We start from the raw sequence: 18,905 nt of genomic DNA, 5'->3' as shown, positions 1-18,905 counted from the left end.
CATTTGTAAGGTAGAGGGCGCCAGTGCTACCTTATTTCTAATAAATAAAGCCTAGGCTACTCCATGCTCCTCTGTGGACAGGGGTAACACAATAAGGGTATATGCGGCCTACATCAATTAACTGACAATAATGCTTGATTAGCCGAATTTCGAATTAACCAACTGTTTATAGCTTCTGTTAATTAATGTACCTTTATTGTAAAGTGTTACCGTGGAGAGGCACGGTGCTTTTTAAAATTATTTTATGATAAATCCTTTAAAAGAATAGGCTTATAATAGCAGTTTTACAGGACACACTACAACCTGTCCAGTGGGTTGGCAGTGCACCTTTTGATCAGTTAGTATTCAGATCCTTAACATAAGTAAAAAGTAATAACATACTGTATAACATACGATTTGTTAACATTTTGCATTCAAAATGTTCCAATATACTCAGCAGGTAAAATTGTCTTTGTCAGTGTTTTACGGTTATATGGGCCTTTTACGTTTCTGCAATATGAATTTTGGTTGTTGCATTTTACTGCTGTAGAAGGTTGAGCTCATTTTAATGTATTCATATACAGTTGGGAAGTTTAATTTATGTAACACTAACGCATTATTTTCAATAAGACCATCACGTTTGTATCTCTAAGTAAAAAATAAAATAAAAAATCCCAGTTTTCGGTGTGTCATTGCACTTTCCTGCTGATCCTAATAGTTGAAATAGCTCATCATTTAGCCTTGTTTGAAACCTATTTGTTTTTGTTATCTATCAATAGTAATCAAATGAACTTGACACAATATCTTTAATTTTTTCACATGAGCACATACAGTGTCGTATACATATACAGCCGATCCACATATGGATGGATTTAAAAGTATGTTCTCCTCGTAATGCAATATTTGAAGAAAAACAACAGCCAGTGGACGCAACAATCAGGAAGGACTTCATTTGACTGAATGGAACAGTTTGTGTGACACCTAGAGGGGACATAAGAATAAAACACATTTTATTATTTATTTGATGCGAGAATTTTTTTTTATCTGAAATCTGTTAAGTAGTCTGCTTAAAATAAAAATAAGAGATACACAACCCAAAATGTTTTATGACAAATTAATATGCATCAACATGCAAATCTGGCTGAAACAAACAAGTGCCCAAATGACAGAGCTTAGAATGAGGCAGTTCACCAACCGTTGCTAATTTTAGGTGTATTTTTTTAAATATTTCATACAACCAGCAAATGTCACACACTTACACAGTGGTCCCGTGCATGCAGGAAGTCGAAGAGTTCCTCGGTACAATCCTCATTGGTTGAAGACCGAGAGCCAACTCTGCTCTCGCACTTCTCCAGGAGCTCGCGATTGTGAACACAGTGCTCGGACTCCTCACACTTCTGTCGCATCAGTTCCAGAGGATCCTGAAACCAGACACGCAGCATTAACGAGAACACATACCTCGCTGAGTGTCCTTAAACAAGAGACACATTCAGATGATCAGCGCTACACTCCGTTTGCCCTCTCCGTATCAAACGGGATACAACCTAATATTCAAAATATGTAAACACCAAGTACATCCTCAAAAATGACCATAAAGTAGTACCTGATTAACTGGTAACCGAGTGTAGACAGAGATTCAGAGGGGATATTCTCAGTGGATAGTGGACTTTAATCACAAAATAGACAAAAATCACAGCTGTAGAAACTTCCAACCTTAGAAGCCTCCCTCGATAAAACAATGGCACAGAGGAACATTTAAGGTTTTTCCAATGGAACATCTCAGCACTTTTTTTAAATATAGCGGCAATGTTTTATATAATATATGGCAACCCATTCTTGATTAATTTCCTACTGATCTTGTTGATCAATTGCAGAAAGGGCACATGCACCTTGTCTTAGACTTGTGACAGGACTAATACAAACAATAATGTATATATGATATGGCCAAATGTGTGTTGATGTAAACTATGTACATTAATACACTTTTGTAATTTGGTAAGATCTGTGGTCTCTGGTTCGTTGTTTATATAAAAAGGGCTTAAGATTGTAAGTTGACGATTTTTTATAGAATGTCTTTATGTATGGGAAGGCCTGAAACGACCCTAAGTCCGGGTTATAGTTTGTCATGTGAGTTGATATCTAAAGATCTAAACAACTTGTACACTGTTATTCAAGAGTCTAGTAAAACAGTGGAAGGAAAATACGCTAGTTCCCTGTCCTTTTAATATAGATTACTTCAAGCTTCTTCAACAAATATTCCTTTCCCTGCTTCACAATTTGATGTATTAAGTAATCTCACAATAATACATCGACATATCTTTAATTCTGATGTGGCTCTCCAAAGTACATACCACCATATCTTCCTCCTCCTCTTCTTCTTCCTCCTCCTCTTCCTGAAACAGATATGACCAAATCAATGAAATCCTTCACTTCACTTCCAGCAATCAGAAAGTAGTTAGCTACCATTTAGGGGGAAAACACACATTCTACAATTGACAACACGATATTACCAATAACATACTAGTGTGTTATTAAGATACTTGTGCATTAGCTTCAACATGTTTCTGAAAAGCGAAGGAAATGTTACCGTCGCTAATGCTAACGTAAGCTAGCTGTTAGCTGTGTTGTGTTAGTTCGCTAGCTAAAATGACTAAACGTTACTGGCGCGGTATTGTCGTGTTAAATCTGTAAAGGCTACTGACCTCTTCGGGCTCTCCGTTTGTGATCATCTTCTCCTCGAAAACCATAATTTCTGTTGCTCTTGTCCTTAAATGACCGGCTGTCAAGTCTCTGGTGTTGGAGGACAACGCAGGTCACACGCGTAAAAGACAGCGAAAACAAACCACAGCTTCCGGTCTCTAGAATTTCACAACAAAGCTCCAGTCCACCAGTTTGTGTGGTTGAAACCAAACTCGCGTTGTAGGGGTCGTCAGATATGAAAATAAAATAATTATCATTGACATTGAGCAACATTTTTTTTATTAAAATATATTGAAGCCGTGCTTCAAAACCATAGTAATGACTAAATGTGTAGGCCTATACTTTTTGAAACAAGGTGCTGCCTATATTTAATTAGGCTAAATATAGGCAGCACCGTTTCAAAACTGGCCTAGGCTACTCGTATTACGACCATAGGGCAAAATGTTCTGATTCTTTGACTAGCCTAATTGTGCCCACTGAGAACATCTGATTAGATTAGCTATGAGTGAAAATAACCCAACATTTTAGCCTGCAGTTTTAATGATTGTTTTTTAAATACTATCTATGGTTTTAACACTAAAAGTTGCCTTTGTTTTGAAATCACGTAACAAATATTACATGTTTGGTTTTTATCATGACTGTATACTTACCTAGGCCTATATTAGGTTTGTATAAGTCACTTAACTTTGGCAGACAAATTTGGGATTGTATGTGACTTCCTCGCTTATAATGAAGCTCCATACCAATTTTATGTTTTGAAAAGTAGCACTACACAACTACAATGGGAAATTGGAAGGTCATATGGTCACGACCCCTGTGTCCACATATAGCATTTTCCTAACCCTACTTTAACTTTTCTGTAGGCCTACTTTTGGCCTGGGGATGTTTTCATGAGTAGGCATTTCCCCCTAAATTGAGGTAAATCTCAATGCTACAGCAAACAATAATATTTGCTTCTGATGTTGTTGTAGCATCAGTTTTTTTGGAGTTGCTTTCCTGTATCAACCTAACAACAGTGGCTGTCTTTTTGTCTGAAGTCTGATAAGATTACCTTATGTACACAAAAAATGTCATTCCCTGATAATGTTATAGTGACTTATTAACAGCAGTGGGGGTCAGAGCAGAGCCGGCCCAAGCCTTCAGGGGGCCCTAAGCGAAATATGATTAGGGTGCCCCTCTCCAATGTTAGCGCCGCTGAAACTATAGATCTTTGTTAAATATCATTCACACACAGTGTTTGCCGCTAGTGCCTCCACTGTGCGGCTGTGCCAAAATATTAGACTGCCGAGATTCAGACCCTCCTAGAGGGGTCCGGGGGTTTGCCCCCCCGGGAGATTTTTTTAACCTTTTTACAGTGAAATGCATGAATCTGGTGCACTTTGAGAGGAAAATTAAGAGGCTAAATCCGAGAAATTTTGTGTGAACAAATAATTTGGAGACACTGGGTCAGATGAATTAGAAGCTATTGAAGAAGGACACATGGATTTTCCATAAAAATATTAATATAAAATAAAATATTATGGAGGGTCCTCTGGGTTGGGCTTGGAGCTCTTTTTCTTTTCCCGGACATATTTCTCTGTAATATAATGAATTCATTTAAATGCAGTGAGAGGAACAAAGCAGAAGAACTCTGTTGTCCAGCTACTGTATCTTTTTTTCCACAGACGAGGCTGAAATAGGCTATAGACTATACACAGTGCATGGGCAACTGAGGGCAGCCCCATTTCCAATTGTTTTTAAATAAACTCAATACACACTGAGCATGGATGTGAACGTGACATGATCAGATCATTTCGGATTACCTCCCAGATGAACTGATTACATTTTTAGGCTATTAATTATCTAGACCAAAACATTTTATTCCTTTTTTTGAATGATAACTCACATTTGCATAATATGATGTTAATATCAAACACACAAACTTAAAAAAAAAAAAAAAAAAAAAAAAAAAAAAAATTGAGGGGGCCCCCCTGGTGGTCGGGGGCCCTAAGCGACCGCTTAGGTCGCTTATGCCTCTGGCCGGCTCTGGGTCAGAGTCCAATATCCGGGAGCCATTCATGTTCTCAGAGGAGAGAAAAGGGTGTATAGCATTGTAGGAGTTCGGCAACACATAAGCCGTTGGTCTCAAAGGATAATCAGGGGAAACAAAGGCATCAGATATACAGGCTTAAGCCATTGTTTGAAGAATGGATTCAATATTATCTGCAGTTGGGTCCTATGTGACCTGGGATGTCAAAGGTCTGCTGATCTTCGTGGTAGTTTTCATCCTCACCGCAGATTATGTAAAGAACCGTCAGCCGGCCAGTTTCCCTCCAGGACCTCGGGCATTCCCTATCGTGGGCAACTTATTCAGTGTGGACTACAAAAGGACCCATGAATATATGACGCAGGTAGATGAAACATTGCAAATGATGTACCATTAAAATTTGCAATGTGACACTAGTTCTTTGTGTTATCTGTTATATGAATGTTCTTCCTCCTGTTTCAAATCCACTCACAGTTGGCAGGGGAATATGGAAATGTGTACAGCTTGCGGATGGGTCAGACGTGGATGGTGGTGTTAAACGGATTGGAGATTCTGAAAGAAGGTTTGGTCAATCAGGGAGAAGGCCTGGCAGACCGCCCAGACTCCCCTCTGCAGATGGACGTAGGCCATGGACTAGGTGAGAGGTTGAAACGCACTAAGATAAAGACAGTTGTCAACTCACTGAGATATTATTGAGATAATTATGTATTGAATGTACTGTATTATACATTCTTTATATTTGTAACTTTAGAAGTAACAAAAATATGTGAAATAAAATTCCTAAATTTTTGAGCTTTAAAAAAAATTCACTTTAGGTGTAATTACCAGTAGTGGGAACCTATGGAAGCAGCAGAGGCGTTTTGCACTTTCAACTCTCAAATACTTTGGATTTGGCAAAAAGTCCCTTGAACCTATCATCTTGGATGAATTTACACATTGTGCAAATGTCTTCAATGACTATAAAGGTAAATAGTAAACACACAATAACATATTTAGAATGAACTGAATCCAAAATACACATAATTTTTCTTCTTCTTCTGTTTAATTTTGGAGGTAAGCCATTTAAACCCCATCTCATCCTCAACTACGTTGTTTCCAACATCATCTGCTCCCTGGTTTTTGGTCATCGCTTTGAGTACGGTAATGAGAAGTTCCTGCAACTGATGAAGTGGTTTGACCAAGGTCTCGAAATTGAAGGCTCCTTTTGGGCACAGGTACGGTATTTAAACGCTTTTGTGACTACTAACGAAATCATATTGCATTGCTGTGTGCCATTGTTGTTCAGTACAACTGTGCACTGCACATATATTAATTGTATAGAGTATGAAAATAGCGCAGGTGGAAAATGCACCAGAGACGATTTGTATATGGGATTTCACTAAGATTGCTATTGTCACTGTTGCCCCCTTGACTTGGTGGTAGCCAAGAGGGTGTGTAATAAATCCTGTTGCTGTTGTTTGAGAAACAAGAGACACGAAGCAACACTTTCATTAGTCTCGATCGCAGGATTTATTCTGCGGTGCCGTGCCCCCGTGGTATTAATGATCCCCTCTAGTGGCTTGGTGAGTCATTATAGAGAAAGCTGACATTGTAAAATTAGATTATTTAGTCAAAAACAAACAAAATAAAGGGGTGTATACTTTTATCTAATTAAACCTTCTTTAATATTTTTTACTGATGCATCACATGTATTTATATTTTGAACCCTTTGCACACAATGAAGAACTACTTTTTTTAACCCATTACATCACAAATAGAAAATCTTTTGCTGAAATGCCATATAAATATTTTATTTTTCTGCTCTGCTCCAGCTCTACAACTCATTCCCTATACCGATGAGATATTTGCCAGGGCCACATCAGACAGTGAAGCAAATCTGGAAAGATACAATGGAATTCATAGGAGAAGAGCTTAAGGAACACAAACAAAACTGGGATGCCTCAGACCCAAGAGACTACATCGACTGCTACCTGAAGGAGATTGAGATGGTGACTTTTTCAGAACTACTTATTGTTCAATTGTCGTTGACATGATGTTTGTGTGTGGCACCACTCCTTGCTCTCCTTATAAAGGGCAATGACTAGACATCCACATTGGCCTTGGCCTCTGCCTTACAGCGCTATCTTTCAAGGATTTATCTCCAACAGCATGTACGGTTTCTAAATCTAACAATAAAATAATAATGATAAGATGCTGTAAGAACAATAACACTGAATTTAAATATCTTAAATTATATCTTCAATACATTTTAAGATGCAAGGTCCAGTACAAAAAAAAGAGTTTGAGCTTACAAGAAATACTAATTTCATTGGCCTTAGAAAAAGTTACTGACCCTGGCTTTATTATTGCTGACACGTATTAATGTTGTGGCATTTTATATATCCTTTAAGACTAAGGGGCAGGCTGACAGTACTTTTGATGAGGAAAACCTGGTTATGTGTGTCTTGGATCTGTTTGTGGCTGGCTCTGAGACCACATCCACCACCCTGCGCTGGGCTTTCCTCTACATGGCAAAGTACCCCGAGATCCAGGGTAAGATTGAGCCACTGATCGAAACCTGTAACTTTTAACTATAATGAGGCTGTGTTTTATTGTGCTTCATCTCTCCATGATACTTTAATGTGTTACAACCATTTAAATTTAAACATTTTAACTTCTGTCTGTTTCCCCTCCTTTTTGCACAGAACAAGTCCAGGCTGAGATAGACCGAGAGATCGGACAGTCCAGACAGCCGTCTATGGAAGACCGTGCAAACCTGCCCTTCACTGACGCTGTCCTCCATGAGATCCAGAGGATGGGCAACATAGCTCCTATCAGCCTGCCTCACGTTACTAACAGGGACATGAAGCTGGGAGGCTACACAATCCCAAAGGTATATTCTTGATGAATATGACAATTTTAAAGCAACATTAAGTAATGTTACGTAACATGTTGTGACATTTTGAATTCCAATTATGGTTCCTATCACCAGGGAGTTACAATAATTCCCAATTTGACCTCGGTGCTGTTCGACAAGGACGAGTGGGAGACGCCCTTCACCTTCAACCCAAAGCACTTTTTAAACAAAGAGGGCAAGTTTGTGAAGAAAGCGGCTTTCATCCCTTTCTCTGCTGGTGAGGAGCAACACTATCACTTGTCATATTAGTGACTTTACCTGTTTATAGGAGCCTGTCCCAGCATAGATTGGGATCCAATAGGGATCACACAATGATTGCAGATTGACCCAGAGGAAACGTTCATGATCAGGAAGAGTACAAAGACAAGAGACAGAGGCCAGGCTATAATGTATATCTACATCCTCTTTGCGTTGTGTTCCCAGTTATAATTGACTGGAAGTATAAACACATTTGGAATCTCTCATGGGAGGCACCTGATGTTCAGGCCTGTCTGGTGAATTTTGTTTTGGCTGTACAGAGATAGTCAACTTTTTTCGTCATAAATAATTTTCACTGTACAGTAGGGGAGAGTGGCCTAAGTTGTGCATTTTGGAAGTTGTTCCACCCCTTGTTTCTAGAAAACCGTGGAAGAAATTGGAAATGTGACCACATATTTAAGAAGAGCCATCCATTTGACTCATCCTGTAAAGAAGGGAGACACAAGGAATAAGATATAAGCACATTTAAGCTAAAAAAAAATGTGTTTTGCCTTTCAAAGTAACATTTCCATGATCAAGGTTTTTTGATTATTGTGTCTGAACAATTATAGACAAGTTTGAAAACATTTGACACATGTTTTAGTGCTTTGGTATGCTACATTTTGAGTCTATACAGTTAGCACGATGTCAGCCCTAAACTGCTGCATCATGCTTATTATCCAAAATTCTGGGGATGGGGTGATTTGTGCCAAAGGGCCTGGGTGAGTTATAAGTAAGTAAGTAAGTAAGTCAAATGTATTTATAAAAGCACACAGACAGTTTGCACTGTCCAAAGTGCTGTACATAGTGCATTCAGTAGGTAAACAATGAAGGTAAAATAACAATAACCAAAATAAAAGACGTAAAGCCCATACATCCACATAAACACAGATAGTAGTGCAGACTAGGTAAGATAGTTAATGGGGAGGAAACACCAGGGTGTACATATGGGTTTTGAGCCTTGATTTAAAGGCAGAAATGTAGGGGAATCACATTTGTCAGGTGGCAGTTGGTTCCACAAGCACGGAGCAACTAGTGCAAAGTACATTTCTGATACGCTGGTCACCAAAAGAAAGTGATTGTCTACAGTAGCTCAGAAGAGAGTGACATCTCAATTCCACTTAACGACACCACTGATGAGAGTTCAGATGGCCAGAAAGATGATGATGGTGACTTTGTCATTGTGAGCTTTGCAGGTAAAACCATTAGATCTGCTAGGCCTTGTTTAAGAAAATTGTCCTTCAATCTTTGTCAACTATTTACTTTATTTACTTTAAATAAACCTTAAATAAGTAATTGTCTAATGGATTTGTCTTGCATTACAGTTTATGAGATATATAGCAATGGCACAATTCACCCCATGGTATTCTCTCCAACCGCACAACTTACACCACACCGGGGGCAAGTTGTGCATCAAGACAACTTTTTTTCCGAAAGCTATATTTCTTCAACAGTTTATTCCAGATCCAAAGTTTTTATTGCCAGGGATGCACAACACCCTGAAATATATGTACATATTTGAGTTGGAGACTTTACTGTCAAGGCCTTACTTTAAAGTCACTTTGAGTGAAAAGTTGCACAACTTAGGCCACTCTCCCCTATATCAGGAGGGAGGTGCTAAAATAAAGTAAGAAGTGTTCATTATTAATTTGTTTATACCAGCATGGCCAAGTCTGACTAATTATTTTAGTGAACCTGTGACCCTTTTTTCGTGTTCTTATAAAAGGCTTTTTTTTTTGTCTCAGGCAAGCGTGTGTGTCTTGGGGAGAACCTGGCCAGGATGGAGCTTTTCCTCTTCTACACTTCCTTCATGCAGCATTTCAACTTCTCCATGCCTGCTGGGGTGAAGCCTGATATGGACTACCGTTTTGGCATCACTCTGGCACCGGCGCATCAGTATGAAATATGTGCAACCCCACGCTGAAGAGGGTAGCTCCGACATAGAAAATACCTAAAAAAAGCAGCAGTCTTTTTTTCTGTTGTTACAACTTAAGCTTATCAGAATCACTTAATTCTGTGTAAGTGTAAAGTGTTTACATGAATCTAACTAGGTGAGACAGAGTGCAGTATAGGCATATTACAAGAAAGATTCAAACATCTCATTTCAGTTCTTGTGTGTTGCCTCTTAATGTTTCACCATGAGGAGCCTTTAAACATCAATGTTTATCTGCCCTTCCTCTCTGGACACTGGACTTTGTAGCCCACTCTGTAGGCCTGCGGGAAGTAGACTCGTGCTTGGTTAAGCCTGTGAACACAACCACAAAGCACACTCGTCAAATTACACACTGATATCAGTGATTCTTGAGAACCGGGACAAAAGGCCGTCTTCCATATGTAACTGCTGTTATCTTTAAAAATAAAAATATTTAAAATTGTAGATGTTATTAGGGATTAAGAATAGAATGTCTGGAGCACAATTTAATTAAACTTAAATTTAATCTTATCATTATTATGTCAAATATATGACACTTGTTATCTTCTCACGACGTCCAAAACAGTATGTCCACAGAGAGGGTTTCAATCTTTCATATGCAATAAAACCTATTAAAAATGTACTTTAATGATTAAATCGTGCTATTTTCATCATAAGCAACCCTAAATAATCTCTCTATTAATAAAAACAGTTTTTCTTCAACACATTCATGTTTTATATATTTTCAAAGTGGTGGGACACTTTTTGTCACCATCGTCAGACAATCCATTAAAATGTAAGAAAATCAGCCAAAATAAGGGGCACTATGAAGGACCTCTTGTCACATTCTACCTCTGCAGAGTACATTAGAGTCAGACAGGCTCTGATAAGTGTTGTAGTTTTAGAATATTTTACAATCCAAATCTTGAAAGTCATGCGACACAACCATGATATGTCAACACCGATTTACAATTTCTGAAGAAGTTATTTGAAATGTTTCGATAATTTTATATTCCTGAAGTAGTTCATACTAGCACCAATCATCAACAGAAAAAACTAATGGCTAACTAGATTAATTCCATTTGTTTTGTTTAAGAAACGTTAAATATGTCAACACCGTCAGATGTCAACTCCATCAGATTTCCTGTCTGACGGTGGTGACAGGCCAATGACGGAGTTGACATTCAATGTGAAGGCATCATATTTGGGTGGTTTTCAAGTTATTATAATTATATTAAATACTGTATTTATGGAAACTCTCACAATCTTCTTTTGTCATGGATGATTCTTAAAAAAGTACAGGATGATATACAAAATGAGGCGATTTGGTCTGAGTCTTTTAGAGCAAGTCTGATTGAAAGACTGTAATGTGAATCTTGAATTAACGCTCAACCAATAATATGCTGTTATAAAATCACTGTTATTGATTATTCTACGTATTATTTGGTTATCTGGGTTTTTGACACCACCGTCCGATATGTCGAATTCATAAGATATACTTGTCACAGTCTATTACACAGTTCAACTGAAGAACATAGAGGAAAATCGATTTAAAATATCTATAGTCATATACATTTTGAAAATATTTTTTGTGGCCTCTGTCAGTCTTGGTGAATACTTGTGATCACAACTCTTCTCATGGGTCTAGCATAAATTGAGGGAAAATGAATTTGTGTTTTTGGTGTCTGACGGTGTTGACACAAAATAAGGAATGGCAATAATAATAATAATAATTTGAATTTATATAGCGCCTTTCAAGGTACCCAAGGTCGCTTCACAAAAAAGGGGGGGAAGTACAGTGTTTGTGTACACAGGGGGATGTGGGCGGGTTAGAGGTCATAGGCCTCTGAGAAGAGGTGTGCCTTCAGGAGCTTCTTGAAGGACTCCACTGAAGTGGCACAGCGGATATGGAGGGGGAGCAGATTCCACAGAGTGGGGGCAGACGCACAAAAGGCCCTGTCCCCAAAGGTCTTGAGTCTGGTGCGGGGGGTTGCCAGCTGGTCCTTAGCAGAGGACCTGAGGGACCGCAGGGGGGTGTAAGGATGGAGGAGGTCAGAGAGGTAACGGGGGGCCAGAGCATGCAGGGACTTGTAGGTGAGTAGGAGGATTTTGAACTTGATTCGGGACTTAACTGGTAACAAGTGGAGCTGCATCAGGGTGGGGGTGATGTGCTGCCAGGGCTTAGTGCCAGTTAAAACCCTGGCAGCTGAGTTCTGAACATATTGCAGTCGGTCCAAGGTTTTTGGAGGGGAGACCTGTGAGGATGGCATTACAGTAGTCCAGACGGGTGGAGATGAAGCAGTGGATAAGGGTTTCAGTGACTGAGTCTGAGAGTGAGGGTCGGAGTCTTGCGATGTTTCTCATGTGGTAGAATGCAGATTTTGTGACATTGTTGATATGGGACTGAAATGACAGGGTGGGGTCAAGGATGACACCCAGGTTGCGGACTACGGAGGATGGGGTGATAGAGCAGTCATCCACTTCCAGAAGCAGATCCCCAACCTTCCTGAGCAGTGACTTGGGGGCCACGACCATGAGCTCAGTTTTATTGCTGTTCAATTTGAGTAGGTTAGAGGTCATCCAGGTTTTCAGTTCTTGCAGACAGTTGATGAGTGGAGCCGGTGGAAGCTGAGTTGAGGGTTTGGTGCTGATGTATAGTTGGGTATCATCAGCATAGCAGTGAAAACTGAGACCGTGATGACGAATGATTTGACCAAGGGGGAGCATGTAAATGGTGAATAGTAGAGGGCCGAGCACAGATCCCTGGGGAACACCATGGTTGACTGGTGCCATGGTGGAGGTGGCATTGTTCAAGGTGACATATGGTTGGCGGTTGGAGAGGTAGGACTGAAACCAGGAGAGGGCTGAGCCACTGAGCCCGATGAGCCCAGCAAGACGGGTGAGGAGGATGGAATGGGATACTGTGTCAAAGGCTGCTGAGAGATCGAGGAGGATAAGAATGAGGCCATTGTCGGCGGCAGTGAGGAGGTCGTTAGTGATTTTAATGAGGGCAGTCTCGGTACTATGGTGAATTCTGAAGCCAGACTGAAGGGGTTCAAAGAGCTCATGGTGGGCCATGTGGTGTTGGAGCTGGGAAGCCACTGCTCTTTCCAGGATTTTACTTAGGAAAGGAAGGTTGGAGATCGGGCGAAAGTTGTTGGGGTCGTCAGGGTCCAGACCGGGCTTTTTCAGGGTGGGAATGACTGCTGCAGTTTTGAAGCCTGCGGCAAGGTTGTATCAAAGTGTAGCTCAGTAGCTTAGTATACATATGTTGGATACATACATGTAATTTAATTTGCCTAAACATAGGGTTTGTGTTTTGTCCCACTTCTCAAGAATCACTGATATAACGTCTCTCATAATCATCGTCCACAAATAATAATAATAATGGATTTGGATTTATATAGCGCTTTTCAAGGCACTCAAAGACGCTTTACAGGGTTCCAGGTTCCATTCATTCACACACAGTCATACTGGTGGTGATAAACTACCATAGTAGCCACAGCTGCCCTGGGGCAGACTGACGGAAGCGTGGCTGCCATTCAGCGCCTACGGCCCCTCCGACCACCACCTCAAACATACAGCAGTCATACACATTCACACGAGGCAAGGTGGGTGAAGTGTCTTGCCCAAGGACACAACAACCATGACACTACTAAAAATGCTACTGTAACTCATGTTCAATCTGTTTAAGTAAGTACATAGGCCCATGGAGGAACAGGGGACTGGAAAGTTTTAGAAGGTAAATTTATTAAAACTGCAAACAGATAAAAAGAACTTCATCAACTACTGTATTGAAATGTAGAGGATCTAATAACAGGAATGCAAACAGGTGAGGGGTCAAAAAAGTGAGTACATACCGGCCACTTGTTGGGCGCACGTGTCGACACGACATACGTTTATCGTAATGTCTGCACACAAACAGCAAGGCAGCAATACCAAACACATACAGCAGCATTGTGTGCATGGCGGTACAAAATAAAGGCAAGTAGCCTAGGTCTGCTACATACCCACCCGCACTCTCAGGTCTTCATCCTCCATTCGGCTCACTGCGCCGTAGCAGTTATTGATTGATTTTCTAGTAGCAGTTTGGTTTTTCTGTTGATGATAGGTGCTAGTATGAACTACTTCAGGAAAACAAAATTATCGAAACATTTCATATAACTTCTTCAGAAATTGTAAGTCGGTGTTGACGTATCATGGTTGTGACGCAGGACTTTCAAGATTTGTAATGTAAAATATTCTAAAACTACAACCCGTTACAAAAATCATTCTCCCACCCATAAAAAAATAATGGACTGTTCCATATGCTATATGTAACATGAGAAGACATGTTAGAGGCCTTTTGAACAACAGCAGCAGAAAGAGGCAAGTTGCCACCACCTTTAACAACTATATTTCAGTAATTTAAATGTTGATATTGTTGTCGTCAAGCTCAACAAATCAATCCCGTTACATGAAATAAAGATAGAAAACAATAACTTGTGAAAATTATATTTGTTATTTTAAATAAATGTATGATTTCTTATCTCATGCATGCCATGTGTGCTTTCCTGTTATTCACCACATGCAGAGCAGCAGCCATCATGAGCAAAAAACACCTCACAACCCTATTACTGTGAGATTGTGTTTTGACACTTTGATCGTGAAGTTATCTATTTATTAAAATGAATTATTATAATTGTTTTTACCACGTGCATGTTGAATGTAATTTGAGTCTAAAAGAAACTCCAATCTGTATGTCCCCTTCAACCCCGTTACCATTTTCAACCCCGTTACCCTATATTTTCAACCTCGTCACGCCTGCATTTATGGTATTTATTCCTTTTAGCTTGTAAAAAATATGTACTGTTTGTTTAACTATGTCTGAAATATTTAGGGCAATCATAAGAATATTGATTTTAGTTAAAAATATGAAGTAAAACCACATCTTTGATAAAAAATTGTGTGATCGCTGTCACAAAAAGTGCTCATTTCATACTTAAGTATTGCTGAAAAGTGACATATGCAAATATTGCATTGGTGTGAGGGACATCTGAATAGTACAAAAATGTAGATTTTATTAAGAATACATTTTATAATCATATTCAGACAGGTGCCACAGTGTCCATAACGGGGTTGAAAAAAAATGAGTGCCTATAACATACAATAATGGCCAATAAATGGCAATAATTAAAGGTCTTTGATACGTGAGATGGGGAAAATATCTGTTTCTCATGGTTAAATATGTCCTTGATGTTGTGCGATGTTCAGAAAAGTAATACATTTTGGTCAAAAATTTAAAAATGTCAAAGTCCAAATCGGACCGGATTCATGGAATGACTCAGTTGTTACAGGGAGGGTCACACACAGCTGGAAAGACAAGGACGATTAATAAGCTTTATTTCATGTTTGTAACCCCTCATAGAAACCAGGATTAAAGCAGTTCCCTCTGCAAGACTTCTCATGACGATGGACATGTCAGATGATTTATGTTTTACTCACGCTGGCACTTGGTGAGGTCGTCGGCCCGTACTAGATAGCCTTCCCTGCAGGTGCAGTTGAACCCGCCGGCATGGTTCACACACAGCTGCTCACACCAGGGCTGGACTGGCCATCGGGCGTACCGGGCAATGCCCGGTGGGCCGGCAGGCATTTTGGGCCGGGCCGGGTGCATAAAAAAAAAAAAAAAAAAAAAAAAAAAAAATTGAAAATCTTTTTTTTTTTTTTCTTTTTTTTTTTTGGACCCTGGGCTGTGTGACTCGGCCCGGTCAAGTCACACAGCCGAGGGCCGAGGTCCCTTTCCACTCGGGAGTGCCATGGACATGAACATGTGCGTGCAGGCTGTCAACTTCACCTGAAAGTTAAATAAAACTTTGTCCCAGCACTCCCAGGCCATTATGAGTGGTTCTAGGCTGGGCCTGGCCCTATGACACACACAGCAGAGGGCCGCCCATTCAGAGGCTGCATTGAATTATATTATCACGCATTCAACTTCTACTCGGTAATTGTGAGCATCTGACGATGGTCAGTTACGTTCAGGGCCGTCGGACTGCGGACAGGCTTGGGGGGCCCAAGGCAGAGGGGGGCTGCACCCAAAAAAATTAAAACGTATTTTTTAATTTTTTTTACTGGCTCAATACAGGCCCCTGATCTTTGAAGGCCCAGAAAAAATGTATTTAGGGAAAAAAACAGATATCAGGGGCCTTTCATTCGTCAGTACATTTTTGTTATTTTTTAAATAACATTGTTCGGGTCTACGAAGATCAAATGCCTATATTGGGCCATTAAAAAATACAAACGAAGGGAAAAAATTCCCGAAGCTTACTGGATTTTTTTAAACATGTACATTTCTTCTTTCTGCTTTTTGGTTCTGTGTCTATAAATTATTCCAGAAAATAGTACTAAATAGCTTAAATAGGAAACAGTTGATTTAGCCTTAGTTTTCTCCTCAAAGTGCACCAGATTGATGAATTTTACTTTAACATTTAAAAAAAAATCTTCCGGGGGAGCTCCCCCGGACCCCCCTAGAAGGTTCAGGGTCCACGACACAGTCTCCCAAATTCCTGTGAGAAACACTGTGTGTGTGCATGTTTATTAAGAGTCATTAGACCAGGGGTTGTGTTCAAGTACGCGTAATGATTTGGTCATTCATCAATAGTAACATTGTGTTGTTATCTGGCTCAGAGAGGGACCAGTCACTCATACGTTTTGGACTATAGACAAACATAGCTTTTACATGTTTGTATTGTAAGACCGCCTCTCAGAGGGCCCATCAGGACTTCCTGTATAGGGGCCCAGAATTTGGTGCAACGCCCCTGCCTCCGCATATCGTATAAATAATCATGGTGGGCTGCCATGGCCAAAAATGCCAGGGCCGATTTTTTGTCCCAGTCCAGCCCTGGCTCACACCCTCCATTTGTGAAGTCCTCACACTTGTTCACATCTAATGACACGAGACAATGGGATGGATAAACAGGTGTACTTTTTAAAAACAGCAAAGCAATACGTTAAAAAAGTATTTTCATTTGCTGTTTGGGCTGAGCGACCAGAGAAACTTGGCTGTGTGAGCCAATCGCCTTCTTTTTGAATTAAGCCGTTTTTACATATCCAGCTCTTTGTTGTTTAGATCTGACTACAGCGATGAATATTTACAAAATAATTCTGGGGTAATCTTAGGGTTGTTTGTGTGAAGTGATGCAATTTATTTTCTGCATAGGGGAGAACGGGGGAATGTGAGCCATCGGGTAATGTGAGACACCCTTTGTATCTAGGCAATGGAACACATTTTTGGTCATGTGAGATATATGTTTTCAAGCCCCTCTCATTTCCCCTTGGCCATGAAAGAGAGGACCTCATGGTGATGTTGTAAGCATGTTTTTTTCACAAAAATGTATTTTTTGCATGTAAAAGTAAATTTTCTTGCTGTCAACTTAATCGATTGTTGTGCCAAAGCAAATTGCTTCAGGTAGAAAAACTTCTATCATACATGTTGATGAACTACCAACATATGAAACCATGTGATGATGATTATCCTGATTTGCTGAGAGAGGCAGTTTTTTCTCAAATTGTGGCAGTTGGGTAAAGTGAGACAAATGCTGTGGGGTAAAGTGAGACAGTGTATTTGCCCTCTTTTAATGAATCCGTTATATTTGAGGTAGCAAGGAGACTAGTTTGAATAAGACAAAAGACAATGTGGTCTGGAGGTGTGGGTTGATGGTTGAAGGGGTGTCAGCGAGGGCATGGTTTGGCACGTATGTATGTGGGGGACAGGAGAGTGACCTTTAACACCAATAGACTCTAAGTAGTGTGTCTTTATTCAATGAATGATACCAATAAAACAAATGCAGAAAAATATTAATCAAAGACTCAAAAGATGGAAAATGACAGCTGGGTCTAGTCCTGTGTTCTGAGTCCCAGGCTGTTCTAGCTGGTTCTGATTGTTCTTTGCTCTGACCCCCAAACACTAGCTGGCTCTAAGGGTCCTGTGTTCTGACCCCAGACTGTGTTTTAATCTAACTGATTCTATCTGTCATTTGAAAGTGAATTATTGAATATGAATTATATTGTGTATTTGATCAGAGTTAATTTCAAGTGTTTAGAAAATGTTTTTCTTAATTGATTCTGTTACTCGTCCGACATTAGTTTTGGAATATTTGGTTTTCAAGCTAGCTGTCAGGATGGTAACTGTTACAACATTTGTTGTTATGGTAGTTTCAGAGTGGAAAAAGTAAGTGGATCAGTTTACCCCCTTGATTTCTCTGGTCTGTCTCAATTTACCCCACAGCTGGGGTAAACTGAGACACAAGACAACTTTTTTTTAAAACAATCATATTTTCACTGCCCTTTTTCATGAATAAATTCTGCTATTGCCCTTTTCTAGGAAACATCCTGAATTAATGGGATATGTGTAAATTTGACTGATAAATCATTTTAGCTCCCTTAGAGGGAAGCAAATGTAAAAAGTGTCTCACATTACCCCGTTCTCCCCTACATTTTTTTTAAAAGATATATTTTTGGCATGTTTATGCTTTATTGATAGTGCAGAGAAACAGAGGTGAAATGGGGCAGAGAGGGGAGGGACATGCAGAGAACGACCGGGGGCGGGAATCGAACCCGGTTCTGCTGCTGGGCCCGGCCCAGGGGGGGACGCCCTACCAACTGAGCTAAGGGCGCCCCCACATATGACTTCTTTTGATTTCCAGGTCAAAACCTTTTGCAAAACAAAATATATACAGAGCAATCGGGTCCCACAGTGTGATCAGAACAGAGCTTAGCTGGTGGAAGAGTGAGTAAAATAAATTCTCGCCCTCACAGCTCATCAGGTCCTCGCCCAACTTCCAGCCAGCTCGACAGCCACACTGGACCTGGTCCTCCAGCCTCACAGAGCATATGTGGTCGCAGCCACCATTTCTCAGGTTGCAAGATGTGACATGTGTTTTGGGTCAGAAAGTAATTATTTAACATTTAATAAAACTGATTAGATCAATGTTTTTTCAAAGCAGAGCCAGACAGATTGGCTGATTGCTAGGAAAGATTCATAGGTAATTTTTTAGAAGGAGAGGTTCTGCTATTATTTGTCTAATTTTAAAAGCAAACTGAATATGTTAATTGTTTTGGGCTGTTGGAGGGGCAAAACCAGACATTAGATGACACCACAATAGCAGAGTCTCTCT

General features: G+C 40.0%; 3 protein-coding genes across 3 annotated transcripts in view; 1 reads left to right on the top strand and 2 right to left on the bottom strand.

Annotated features, from left to right (window-relative positions):
- erich3 (glutamate-rich 3) overlaps positions 1-18,905 on the bottom strand; it is a gene marked incomplete at both ends in the record, with an annotated part of 239,266 nt that overhangs the window by 219,995 nt on the left and 366 nt on the right.
- Positions 767-2,816, bottom strand: uqcrh (ubiquinol-cytochrome c reductase hinge protein). The gene is made up of 4 exons (XM_080031989.1): positions 2,682-2,816; positions 2,331-2,372; positions 1,239-1,400; positions 767-960 (listed from the first exon to the last, which is right to left on the bottom strand). Exons 1-4 carry the CDS (start codon positions 2,724-2,726, stop codon positions 928-930), a joined length of 282 nt encoding a protein of 93 aa, XP_079888115.1. The 5' UTR covers positions 2,727-2,816; the 3' UTR covers positions 767-927.
- LOC307254135 (cytochrome P450 2J2-like) lies at positions 4,866-9,762 on the top strand (the record flags this gene model as incomplete). The annotated part of the gene is made up of 9 exons (XM_080032391.1): positions 4,866-5,069; positions 5,180-5,342; positions 5,521-5,670; positions 5,759-5,919; positions 6,517-6,693; positions 7,096-7,237; positions 7,390-7,577; positions 7,677-7,818; positions 9,584-9,762. 9 exons carry the CDS (start codon positions 4,866-4,868, stop codon positions 9,760-9,762), a joined length of 1,506 nt encoding a protein of 501 aa, XP_079888517.1.

Source organism: Ammodytes marinus (genome assembly GCF_949987685.1).
Source record: "Ammodytes marinus genome assembly, chromosome: 8".
In the NCBI taxonomy this organism is placed as follows: Eukaryota; Metazoa; Chordata; class Actinopteri; order Uranoscopiformes; family Ammodytidae; genus Ammodytes; species Ammodytes marinus.
Note: the sequence above shows the minus strand (reverse complement) of the source record. Positions and strands in the feature narration are given on the sequence as shown.